The sequence below is a fragment of the Camelus dromedarius genome, chromosome 21, assembly GCF_036321535.1.
Source record: "Camelus dromedarius isolate mCamDro1 chromosome 21, mCamDro1.pat, whole genome shotgun sequence".
Lineage (NCBI taxonomy): Eukaryota > Metazoa > Chordata > Mammalia > Artiodactyla > Camelidae > Camelus > Camelus dromedarius.
In genome coordinates this window covers 13,938,575-13,952,541 of record NC_087456.1, presented here as the reverse complement: position 1 = coordinate 13,952,541, position 13,967 = coordinate 13,938,575, and the positions used below count along the sequence as shown (strand labels likewise).

The following is a 13,967-nucleotide window of genomic DNA, read 5'->3' as shown; positions in this document are numbered from 1 at the left end:
TGCAGTCACAGCTCCTGTGCATCTGGACCGTGTCTCTCCTGGGCCCCTGGGGGCTGCCGAGTGTGTCCCGTGTCCTAGCACGTTGTGTTTATAATCAGGGCACGAACTGGGAAGATGCCAGCATGGTGACTGCAGTCCCTTGTCTCACTTGGAGGCACCGCTGGGACTACTTTGTGATATCACCTTCTTCTTTCCAAGAGCACCTCATTTACTTAGGGCTGTGCCAGCCTTTCCTTTTTGTTTTGCTTTATGGGGTCAGCTCTGGACAGCCCACCTTTTCTTTACCCTTTTAGTGCAACCCCTTACAAAACAGATGAATCTAATCGCAGGGAATCACTCTCTTAAATCTCTCCAAATGATGTAATTAGGAAATCGCATTTTAATTTTGAAAACCTTCCATATATTCAAAAAATAAAATCTGGGCATTTATATAGTTAAAAGGAGTAAAATTCGGGCCAATGGACATAACCAGGAAGAAAAGAGCTGGGTGCAACCAGGGAGCTGGCCTGACCACTCTTTTTTCCCCCTCAGTGATAGACATCACTTGGCACTAAAAGGAATCAAAGAAAAGCTGGATTGGACTGTCAGTCCTGTGCGCCAGTGATGGTGGCAGTGCTTCAGACTTACATCAAGGTGAGCTTCCGTGGGGCCACAGTGGCTGCACTTGGCATAATGACACGTGGAGTCAGGTTAATTTATTCCGAGCTTCTTCCTGCCGACCTTGTTGCCTTCATCATCCCCTCTATTCTGGCCAATCTGGAGAAATGGCTGAAGCTCTGGGCTCCCCAGGAACATCCAGATTCCCTTGTGGTCCTTTCTCTGCTGCCTAGGGAGGGGCAGGCTGCGCGGTCCATCCGATCTGCGACGTATCCTATTCTTTCTCCCCAACCTGCTCCTCCAGGGAAACAGATGCCGCCTCCCCTGACCGCGGTTTCGAGGACAAAGCTGAGAACACTCGACTGGGGCTCTTTTTGTGCCTTGGGGTGGAACTGTTTTGCTAAAATCTCAGGAATCCTGCTTTGAGCTGGGTTGGGCTGGCTCTCAGAGCAGACGTGCCAGGCGCTCTCATCCCTTCTCAGGGCCCCCCCCCCCCCGCCCCCCGACCTGCAGTGTTAGCTCATACATACCTTCAGCTTAGACCTGAAAGCTGTACTTCGGAGCCATTTTCTTTTCTTCGGTAGGAACACTGTAAAGTGTTACTGCAGTTTCCTTTGAACTTTCTTGCCGGTCTGGAATCTTAAAAATCTGTGAACCTTACCGTTTCAAAAGTAGAGTTACTCTTCATCAGAGATGACTTCCTATATGTGTCCTTTGTTCCTTCGGTAGCCTGCCAGCTTGCCTGCGGATGCATACACGGAAAAAGAAAAAGGGTTACATATGCAGATGACTATTCAATGTATAACCTTATGCAACTTGTGTTACTTCCAGTAACAGGCTAATCGATTTTGTTTCACCGGGCAGTTGTCCTGCTACTTGAGTATCCTGATGCTTTCCTTGGTCTGTGCTTTATAAAATGTTGTGAACTGTGGTATCATTCAAACCAACTGACAATTGAGAGGTTTCATTTCGGATGTATAGACAAGTCCTTAACTGAGAAACCAGTTTGTTCTTAAGGTTCTTGGGTCAGCCCACAGAAGCTTCTGACGTCCGACATGGCTGGACCAGCCCGACCTGGCTGGCAGTCACGCACTGACCTGGACATTTAACTGCTATCATAGTGTTGCTATGAGAAATGCATTCCAGACTGGGACTTGCGATCCTGAGACCACCTCCTTCCTCCCAGGGTGGCCCCTTGCTACCTTGCAAGAAGGAAGTCCAGTCTCTTTACTACAGACTAGTTGTAAGGGGAGAGAGGGAGTGAGACATTTATAGGACATTCCCTAAGCTGGGGAGTGATTTATTCATATTCACGTCACTGTTATTTTCGTATAAACTCCCTCTCAATTTAGTATTAAAAGCCTTAAATAAAACTATGCATGCTGTTCTATGTGCTTTTCCATATCAGTAAATAAGCTTATGCTTGCCAGTTTTATACACAATTATGAGGTGTATGAAACTGACTTTTGACAGTATTTTTGCACTGTTTCTGTTTTTATAAAGTCTTTAGATATATTGGTCCTAGTTATATGTCTGTGTTCTCACCGCCCTTGTCCTTGCTGTAAAATGTTTCCTACGTGCCTTTACAAATGTGAGATCTTTATGCTAACCTTTTTGTAAAAGATATCTATTGACTTCCAAATGCAATAAACTTTTTTTTTTTTTCAGAGAAAACCACTGAATCTTTTCTGTAGTATGTATGTTTGCATTTTTTTGAAAGCATCTTCCCTCTTACTTTTAGGACTGTTTTCATAGGTAAACGTGCCTGAGAAAAATCTGCTTTTTCACTTCTTTAAAGCCCAATTCTTTCTACTCACTTTTCCTTCCTGTACAGCTTGATTACACTGAAGAATTCCAAAGTCGTCATGGTTAGAAAACCCTGAAAGGGCTGATGGCGAGGCAGATGGAGCAAAGAGGGGAGACACGGAGCTCTCTCACAGCTGCGGTGAAATGCCGCGTCCCTTCCCCCAGCTGTCATTTATTCAGACCCCGAACTGTTGACTCAGAAAAGATAGGAACCGGGCGGCTCTAGAAGACCCCAATTCTCGTTTCTATCTTTCAACTTTACTAACAGCACAACTCATCTCTAGGTTTAAAGGGGGCTGCCCTGCCTTGTATTTTCAGGCAATCCACTGCCACAGACACACACAGTGAACCCCTGGTGAGGAAGGTGGACCCTTCCTTCACGTCTCTTTGATGAGTAACGGAACAATAGAACCACTCCAGCGAGTAACCCACTTTCAACTCTACCGCTCACTATCCAGAGAGTCATTCGCCTACCAGGGGTCCCAGCCTGCTTCACAGCAGGAAGACGAGACCACTGTAAGCCACGCTGGGTGAGGGCACGGCAAGCAGACACATACATCATTCTGTGTGGAAGCTGACTGTGGCAACAAAACAATTAGAGTTTTGGAAAGAAAAGCTACATCATGTTTGGAAAAAAAAAGATAAGAGATCCCAGCAAGATGGCGGGGTAAAAAGACCCTGAGCCACCTCCTCCCACGAGCACACCAAAATCCCAACAGCTGCAGACCCACCACTGAGGAGGAAGACCAGAACCTACCAGAGAAGCTCTTGTACAACTAAAGGCTTAAAGAAGGAAGCACGATGACACAGGTAGGAGGGGCAGACTCGAGACAGAATCAAATTCCATATCTGTCCCCCCTCCCCCGGGGGGGGGCCAAACCCTGGAGAATAATTACAGCGGTTTTCCCAGAGGAGTGGGGGGTCTGAGCCCCACGCTGGGCTCTCCAGCCAGCCTGGGAGCCCTGCACTAGGAAGACAAGCCCCCAGAGCATTTGGCTTTGAAAGCCAGAGGGGCTTAATTTGGGGAGCCCAACAGGATTGGGGGGAAATAGAGACTTCATTCTTGAAGGGCGCACACAAAGTCTCCCACGCACCGGGGCCCAGGGCAAGAGCAGCCATTTGACAGGAGCCTGGGCCAACCTGCCTGCTGGTCCTGGGGAATCTCCCAGAGAGGTGGGGGTACCTGCAGCTCACCCTGGGGACACAGACGCTGGCGGCAGCTATACTGGGGAGTGTTCCTCCATGCGGCCCCTGGGGTGGGTGCCATCGTGGGGGCCTCCTTCTAGAGCCAGAAGCCCTGGCCCTAGCGCTGGTGAGGCCTGTTGAGCCTGTAGGCGCCAATGTCGGGACGCCTCAGGCCAGACAACTAACTGGGAAGGGACACAGCTCCACCCACCAGCAGACAGGCTGCCTACAGACTTCCTGAGCCTGCAGCCAGCCTCTAGACACAGTTTAGATAGGGGCCCTGCCCACCAGAGGACCAGGACCCAGCTCTCCCCACCAGTGGGCAAGCACTGGCCCTGCCCCCCATGAAGCCTCCACTAGCCTCTAGACCAGCCTCACCCTGCAGGGGGCCGACAGAAGACCACCACAATCCTGCAGCCTGTGGACCCAGGCCAGACTCTACCGAGGGGCCAGCTGGGGCCCAGCCCTGATCACTAGCAGGCCAGTGCAAGCTTTGGGACACCCCAGACCCCATACCCAACTGTGTCTGGAACCAGTCTCTCCTGACACCAGCTCTGGGATCCCTGGGCCCTGCAGCCAAACTCCAGGACCCAGCTCTGCCTGCTGGTATTCTGGCACTAACTCCAGGGCCCAGCTTCACCCACCAATGGGCAGACAATTGCCCTGAAGTCTTCTGAACACTGACTCCGCCCACCAGTGAGCCAGCCTGGGCTCCCCGGGGTTCTGCAGCCAGCCGCCTCGTGACCAGGCCCCGCTAACCAGCAGCATCCACACAAGGCGGGGCCTGGCAACCTCCTGGGCTAGGGGCCAACCAAGCCTACAAGACCTCTCACATAGCTAGCCACAAGGGAAGGACCCACACAACCTTCTTAGGGGGAACCCCTAGAGCATACAGCTTGGGTGAAGAGAGGGGAGCACGCCGCTGGGACACACAGGACGTCTCCTACAGAAGGCCACTCCTCCAAGGTCAAGAAACTAACCTACCACGTACATAATGCAAACAGCAACTCAGGCAAACTGAGGCAGCAGAGGAACATGTTCCAGACAAAGGAACAAGATAAAACCCCAGAAAAACTAAGTGAAGTGGAGACAGGCAATCTACCCAAGAAAGAATTCAGAGTAATGAATTCAAGAACATAAACCAAGAACTCGGGAGAAGAATGAATGCACAGAGTGAGAAGTTAGAAGTTTTTAACAAAGAGAAAATATACAGAACCAGAGATGAGGAATACAATAAATGAAAAATACACTAGAAGAAATCAATAGTAGAGTAAATGATACAGAAGAATTGATCAGCAAGCTATAGACAGAGTACCCTGTTCACTACCCCTGAACAGAAAAATGAATGAAAAGAAATGAGGACAGAAAGAGAGACCTCTGGGACAACATCAAGCATACTAATTTTCACGTGATATGGACCCCAGAAGGAGAAGAAAGGGCCTGAGAACGTATCTGAAGACAGAATAGCTGAAAACTTCCCCAACCTGGGAAAGGAAACAGTCACTCAAGTCCAGGAAGCATACAGACTGCCATGTAGGATTAACTCAAAAAGGAAAACATCACACCAAAACGCATCGTTATTAAAATGACAAAAATTAGAGAATATTCAGCAAATGAAAAGAAGAAACACACAATGGAACTCCCATAAGGCAATCAAATGACTTTTCAGCAGAAACTCTGTGGGCCAGAAGGGAGTGGCAAGATATGTTTAAAGTGATAAAAGAAAAAACATACAACCAAGAATACTCTACCCAGCAAGGCTCTCCTTCAGATTTGATGGAGAAACCAAAAAACTTATAGACAAGCAAAAGCTAAAAGAGTTCAGCACTACCAAAACAGCTTTATAAGAAATGGTTAAAGGCAGGGAAGGGTATAGCCCAGTACCTCCATTTAAAAAAAGAAGTAAATAAATAAACCTAATTACCTCCCCCCTTCAAAAAATAAATACAATAAAAATAAATAAATAAATAAATAAATGTTAAAGGAAAGGCCACAACTAGAAACAAAATTATGAAGTGAAAAAGCTTACTGGTAAAGCCAAACATACAGTAAAGGTAGGGAATCATCCACATGCAAAGCTAGCAGGGAGGTTAAAAGACAAAAGTAGTAAAATCATCTAGATCCACAGTAAACAGTTAAGGGACACACAAAACAATCAGATGTAAAATATGATACCAAAAATAGTAATCATGAGGGGAGGAGAGTACAAATGCAGGGTTTAAGCATGCATTTCAAATTAAGAGATTAGTAACCCCAAACAATCATGTGCGTATTTAGTCCGTTATATGAAAACCTCATGGTAACCACAAACCAAAAATCTGTAATAGATATACACACAAGAAAGAAAAAGGAATCCAAACATAACACTAAAAATAGTCATCAAATCACAAGAGAAAAGGACAAAAGGGGGAAAAAAAACCAAACCCAAAACAATTAACGAAATGGCAATAAGAACATACATATCAATAATTACCTTAAATATAAATGGACTAAATGCTCCAACCAAAAGACACGGAGTGACTGAATGGATAGAAAAACAAGATCTATATATATATGCTGCCTACAAGAGACTCACTTCTGATCTAGAGACATACACAGACTGAAGGCGAGGAGGTGGAAAAAGATATTCCACACACGGAAATCAAAAGAAGGCCAGAGTAGCAATACTTATATCAGACAAAATAGACTTTAAAATGAAGGCTTTTACAAGAGACAAGGAGGATACTACCTAATGATCAAGAGACCAATCCAAGAAAAAGATGTAACAACTGTAAATATACATGTACCCGAAATAGGAACATCCAAATATATAAGGCCAAATATTAACAAACATAAAAGGAGCAATCAACAGTAATACAAAAATAGGAGGGGACTTTAACACCCCACTTACATCAATGGACAGATCATCCAGACAGAAAAGTATATAAGGAAACAAAGCCTTTAATGACACATTAGACCAGATGGAATTAACTAATATATACACCACTCCATCCGAAAGCAGCAGAATACACATTCTTTCAGTGCACATGAAACATTCTCCAGAATCGATCACATGCTTGGTCACAAAACAAGCCTCTGTAAACTTAAGAAAATTGAAATCTTATCAAGCATCTTTTCCGACCACGGCACTGAGACTAGAAATGAACTACAGGAGAAAAACTACAAAAAACCCAAACACACAAAGGCTAAACAATATGCTACTGAACAGCCAATGGATCACAGAAGAAATCAAAGAGGAAATAAAAAAAATCTAGAAAAATGAAAGTGAAGCATGACAATGCAAATCCTATGGGACGCAGCAAGAGCAGTCCTAAGGGGAAGTTTATAGTGATACAAGCTTACCTCAGAAAGCAAGAAAAATCTCAAATAAACAACTTAACCTTACACCTAAAGCAACTAGAAAAAGAGCAAAATCCAAAGTTAGAGGAGAGAAACAAATCATAAAGATCAGAGCAGAAATAAATAACAGAGACAAAAAAAAATCGATGAAACTAAAAGCTGGTTCTTTGAAAAAGTAAACAAAATTGATAAATCTTTAGCCAGACTCATAAAGAAGTAAAGGGAGAGGGCCCAAATCATTAAAATCAGAAATGAAAAAGGAGAAATTACAACCAATACCACAGAAATTCAAAGGATCACAAGAGACTACTGTGAACAACTAGACGCCAATAAGATGGACAACCTAGAAGAAATGGATAAATTCTTCGAATAATACAATCTCCCAAGACTGAACCTAGAAGAAATAGAAAATATGAACAGACCAATTACCAGCAATGAAGTTGAAACATTAATTTAAAAACTCCTGACAAACAGAAGCCCAGGACCAGATGGCTTCACAGGTGAATTCTACCAAACATTTAGAGAAGACTTAACAACTATCCTTTTCAAACTATTCCAAAAAATAGTCTGCAGAGGAAGGAACACTTCCAAACTCATTCGATGAGGCCAACATCACCCTGATACCAAAGCCAGACAAAGATACCACGAAGAAGAGAACCGCAGGCAAGTATCAATGATGAACTTAGATGCAAAAATCCTCAACAAAATACCAGCAAAACGGACTCCAACAATAAGTTAAAACACTCATACATCATGGTCAAGTGAGATTCATCCCAGGGATGCAAGGATTTTTCATCGTCTGTAAATCAATCAACGTGATACACATTAACAAACTGAAGAATAAAAACCATACGATCATCTCAACAGATGCAGAAAAAGCATTTGATAAAACCCAACGTCTATTTATGATAAAAACTCTCCAGAAAGTGGGCATAGAGGGAACATACCTGAAGATAATAAAGGCCATGTATGGCAAAGCCATAGCTAACAACATACTCAACAGCAAAAAGCTGAAAGCCTTTCCTCTAAGACTAGGAACAAGACAAGGATGCCCACTCTCACCACTTTTCTTCAACAGTTTTGGAAGTCCTAGACTTAGCAATCAGAAAAGAGAAATAAAAGGAATCCGGATTGGAAAGGAAGAAATAAAACCACCGTTTGCTGATGACATGATATTATACACAGAAAACCCTAAAGATGCCACCAGAAAACTGCTAGCGGTCACCGATGAATTCAGTAAAGTTGCAGGATACAAAATTAATATACCAAAATCTGCTGCATTTCTATACACTAACAATGAACTACTGAAAGAGAAATTAAGGAAACAATCCCATTTGCCATCGCATCAAAAGAATAAAATAACTAGGAATCAACCTACCTAAGGAGGCAAAAGATCTGTACTCAGAAAACTGTAAATCACTGATGAAAGAAACTGAAGATGACACAAGCAGATGGAAAGATACGCCACGTTCTGGGGTTGGAAGAATCAGCATTTTTTAAATGACCACACTACCCAAGGCAATCCACAGGTTCAGTGCAATCCCTGTCAAAGTATCAATGGCATTTTTCACAGAACTAGAAAAAATAATTTTAAAATTTGTAGGGAAACACAAAAGACCCCAGACAGCCAAAACAATCGTGAGAATGAAGAGCAGAGCTCGAGGAATCACACTCCCTGACTTCAGACTATGCTCTTAAAGCTACAGTAATCAAAGCAGTATGTACTGGCACACAAACAGACACACAGATCCATGGAACGGACAGAGTCCAGAAAAAAACCCCACACACTTACTGTCAATTAGTCTACAACAAAGGAGGCAAGAGTATACAGTGGAAAAAAGACAGTCCCTTCCATAAGTGGTGCTGGGAAAACTGGACAGCTACATGTAGAAGACTGAAATTAGAACCACCTCTAACACCATATACAAAAATTAACTCAAAATGGATTAAAGACCTAAATGTTAGACTGGATACTACAAAACTCCTAGAGGAAAATATACACAGTACACTCTTTGATATAAATCACAGCAATTTTTTTTTTAGATCTGTCTCCTAAAGCAAAGGAAATAAAAGCAAAAATAAACAAATGGGACCTAATTAAACTTGAAAGCTTTTGCAAAGCAACGCAAACCATCAACAAAATAAAAAGGCAATCCACTGAATGGGAGAAAATATTTGCAAATGATATGACCAATAAGGGATTAATATCCAACATATATAAACAACTTATACAGATTAAAAACTAACAACTCACCAGATTGAAAAATGGTCAGAAGAACTAGACATTCCTCCCAAAGAGGAAATGCAGATGGCCAACGGGCACATGAAAAGGCGCTCAACATTACTAATCATCAGGGGAATGCAAATCAAAACCACAGTGAGTTACCACCTCCCACCTGTCAGAATGGCTATCATCAAAAAGAACATAAATAACAAATGCTGGTGAGGATGTGGAGAAAAGGAACCCTCATACACTGCTGGTGGAATGTAAACTGGTGCAGCCACTATGGAAAACAGTATGGAGGTTTCTTTAAAAACTAAAGATAGAACTACCATATGGCCCTGCAATTCCACCCCTAGGTATATATCCAAAGAAGACAAAAAAACACTAATTTGGAAAGCTACATGCACCTCAATGTTCACAGCAGCATTATTTGTAACAGCCAAGATACTGAAGCAACCTAACTGTCCATCAACAGATGAACGGATAAAGAAGAGATGGTATATATATATAAAATGGATTACTATTCAACCATAAAAAAAGAATGAAATTTTGCCATATGCATCAACACGGGTGGACTTGGAGGGCATTATACTAAGTGAAATAAGTCATGCAGAGAAAGACAAATACAGTATATCATTTATATGTGAAATATAAAAAAAAGAATACAACAAACTAGTGAATGTAACAAAAAGAAGCCGACTGACAGATACAGAGAACAAACCACTGGTTACCAGTGGGGAGAAGGAAGTGGGTAGGGTATAGGGATAGGGGAGTAGGGGGCACAAACTATTAGGTATAAAATAAACTACAAGGATATATTGTACAACATGGTGAATATAGCCAGTATCTTATAATAACTATAAAAGGAGTACAACCATTAAAAATCAAAAATCACTATATCATACATCTTTAACTTAAATAACATTGTAATAGCTACCATGCTTCAATTAAAAAAAAAGGCAACAGACAAAATAGCAATGAAAATGGAGAAAAGTCAAGTAGGATGGCAGGAGACTAGGTACATACACTAATTTCTCATTCATGGACTGAGTATAAGGCTCAGTTTATTCTCTTCAGTTGGTTGACAGAAAAAGTAGTTTTATCATATAGTTTAGAGATTAAACTAATCACAAGTAGATAAGATGTTTCCAAATTGACTATTAGCAGGAAGCAAATGTTAAAACAAAGGGGAAAAAAAAAGGAAAGAGGAAAACCTAAAAAAGCAAAAGATAAATATAAGAAAAACACACATGCAATAAAATAACAGAAACAAGATCAAATGCATCTGTTTGCGTGATTTTACTTTGTATTTTCTTCAACAAATGGGGAAAACATGTCAGATTTAACAGTGAAGAAACATAACAGAAGAAAAGAGCTCCTCCCTAACAGCTGTAGAAAACATAAAATCTAGGAATTAAGAATGTGCAGCACAAACATAACTAAATCCCTTCTGAGGCAAAACGTAGACAAACTGATACACTCACCACATTTCTGGATAGGAAGGCTCCTGACGAGCTCAGTTCTCTGAGTATCACTGTGGTTGCAGTAAATACTCCAGCAAGACTTTGGCTGGGGAAGTAGGGAAAGGCCACGAGAGGACTTGGCCAAATGATTCTAAAGTGCTTTGGAGGGTTAAACATGGCAGAATGGTCAGAAAAACTCAAGAGAACACAAAAGGATTAGCCCCAGTAGATACTAAAAGTTCTGCAGTGCAACAATAATTAGAAGTATTCAAATAATTAAAATAATTAAAAGTATTAGCAGATACAAACTACTATATAAAATAAATAAGGTTCCATGTATATATAGTCCCACATATAGATACACACACACACACATATATCTGAGTCATTATGCTGTACACCAGAAACTAACACAACATTATAAATTAACTATACTTCAATTTAACCAAAAAAAGTATTCTACTGGCATAGGAGTAGACAGATCAATGGAATGAAACAGTGCAGAAATAAACCTAAGTCTTAAGGGAACAATAATGGTACCATTTCAAATCAGCAGAGAAAAATCAATCAATCAATGGATGAAGTTGGCTACGTGGCTAGCAATTTTGAAAATTAAAGAGTTTAGAGTACAATTAGATGTCTTACTATTAAACAGTTTATTAAATAAAACAATTCCACACAGACCAGATGAATTTCTTTCATGTAAAAGTGAAAAAAAAAACAAACTGCCTTAGTACAGCAAGTGTCATGAAAAATAAAGTTAATGGACAACCAAGGGAAAATGTTTTCAATACATGACAAACAGCTAATATCCCAATATACACTGAGCTCTTAGAAATTATTATGAAAGACATAAACAGCAAAATAGGCAACGGCTGTGAATAGCAGCTCGTAGAAGAAACACAGTCATTCCTAAGTATAAGAAAAAGTGCCCAACCTCATTAATAAATGCATATAAACAAAACAGTTCCCACCTCAGATTAGCAAAAAAAAAAAAAATTTTAACAATACAGTGGTGTAAAGGTAGAGAAAAACAAATAATGCAAATACTATTAGATCCTACTGGTACCTGATGCAGTTTCCTAAAAAGGAACATGGCTGTATTTACTCAGTTTCCACTATTTGATCCTGAAATTCCAACTTCTAGGAACCTGTCTCCAAAAACGCCACCCCACATCAGCAAAGTTATGTCCAAGACTGTTCACTGCGGCATCGTTTAGGATAGCAGCAAAGTGGAAAAACCACGTGTCCATCAATGGGAGAATGGCTGAGTACGTAAATTATGACACACACATCCGATGCGACATTCTGCCTCTAAAAAGAATGAAGCAAATCTGTAAATGCTGAAATGAAAAGGGGTCCCTACTGTTAAGTCAGAGAAGCAGACTGCAAAACGTCAGTCCCACTCTGCCTTTACTTTTCTCAATCTATTTACACAGGTAGGTTACACAGGTGTAGAAGACATTGGGAACACCTGGGCACACTTGCACAGGGGTTACCTCTGGGGTGGGGGCAGGCCTTGTGAGGAAGAGGGAACAGTTCACCTTTTTTCATACAGGTCTGTATGATTTAAAGTTATTGAGAATTAGTTATGAATTTTATAAAACGTACAGAGATGAAAGAAAGCTGCAGTGGTACCTCCATCAGGTTTTAATTATTACCTGATGGGGAACTTCCTCTCTCTGGACCACAAGACACTCCTAGGAGGAACAGTCCTGTGCAGTGGCGGTGCTCAGGGCCGCTCCCCTCTCTGCACCAGGTGCTGAGAACCCACTGCAGGCTGCCGTGGTCCAGGCTGCGGGGAAGCTGGGTTCCCGCCGGCCGCGAGGGGAGGGATCAGGGTCTGCTCGACAACGTGGAGTTGGTAAGGAAAAGAGGTTTTCCCTGCTCAAGCTTAGCCTGGAGTGTCTCCAAACAAGGAGAGTCCTGCGCAGAACGATCATTATGCACAGAAGGGATACCAGACACTAGACAGAAGACTCGAAACAGACGCATCCTCCTACCAGGGAGGGGCACCCAGCTCCCTCAACTGCTCTCTGCCACAGACACCTTCCTTCCGCCCCTGCACCTTCTGGCTCTTGTCCTTTGAGGGCACCATATCAGGAACGCAGCTGCAGGCTAGAGAGGCCTTCCACGCCAAGACCAGGCTCCACCAGCACCTTGACATCCTCCCCACCGACAGAGGAAAACACCAACTTGAGAGACTACTGTCTTTTTTTGTTTATTATTAGCTTTCATCATCCAGGTTTGCTCAGAACATCACAGGAGGCATGAAGGGAAAAATAACTGCATTTTTTTCAACGCAATCTGTCCGAAGTATATTATAATATATGAAACCGTAACATTAGCTCCTAGGGAAGGAAAAAGCATTCAAAAATTAATTTTGCTATTAAGGTTCAAGATTAAGACCAACAACATCCAAGTAAACCACGCGTAAGGTTTAAGTGCAAAGCGCATTTTCATTCCAATGAGTTTACAGAAATGCTGGAGTGAGGTGTATGACTTGAAATAGTCAAATCCTTGAAGGCTTGTGCGCTAGTACTGGAACAAAAAGGAAAATGTCGGCATAGTTTCAGTGGCTTTCAATTTCTTGCTTGATCTCGGAAATGTACGGATGGTCTTTGCCGTGGGCTACTTCCATGATGGCGATGGCCTGGGAGAGACAGACAAAGTGGGGGTGAGAGCCAGAGCCCGCCCCCCACCCCCCCACCCCCTGGTGAATTCTGGATGAACTTCTTAGCTTGAAGGCAAGGATGTAAACTGGCTTTCAGAGCCTCTATTCTCCAGAGTATGGCTTTTTTATTTTTTTAAAGGACAAGATTATTTCATATCCAACTAGTCACCCAGTCTCTACTGCTGAGCAAAGCATTCTTCAGCAGCTGAAGAAATGACAAAGAAACTGACTTAGGGGCAAGCCTTTTGACTCTAGTTTACATTGCTAATGTGTAAGTCATTACTAACAACAGGATGTAACTAAAGCATTTTTCTCTTTCAAAAAGTACATCCTTACCTCTTAATACATATTCTTTAAAAGCTCAAAAATAGCCACACGTTTCCTATTTTCCTTAAAAATAAGCACAAGGAATCCAGAGTGAACAGATTACTACGGTTCTTTTAAGTGGAAGAGTTTCCAGTGGCTCCATTATTTTCTAGCTGTGTGACCCTGGGCAGTTTACTTAACTACTCTGTGCCTCATTTTTCCACATCTGTAAAATAGGAGTAATACATACCTCTCAGAGTTGTTAATACACATGAAGTGTTTAAAACAGTGCCTGGCATACAGAAGTCTGTATCTGATGTAATCCAAAATCATTTATTTTGCTCTTTTGTATTCAACTACATTATTCACAGAA

The 13,967-nt window shown here is 42.0% G+C and overlaps 1 protein-coding gene across 2 annotated transcripts in view; it reads right to left on the bottom strand.

Annotated features, from left to right (window-relative positions):
- Positions 1–12,810: 12,810 nt before the first annotated feature.
- SMYD2 (SET and MYND domain containing 2) overlaps positions 12,811–13,967 on the bottom strand; it is a 51,502-nt gene continuing 50,345 nt past the window's right edge. For both annotated transcript variants that reach the window (XM_064477185.1, XM_064477186.1), the window contains one exon: positions 12,811–13,267. In XM_064477185.1, the coding sequence (XP_064333255.1) occupies positions 13,187–13,267 (81 nt within the window). In that variant the 3' untranslated portion in view covers positions 12,811–13,186. The remainder of the gene's footprint in view (positions 13,268–13,967) is intronic.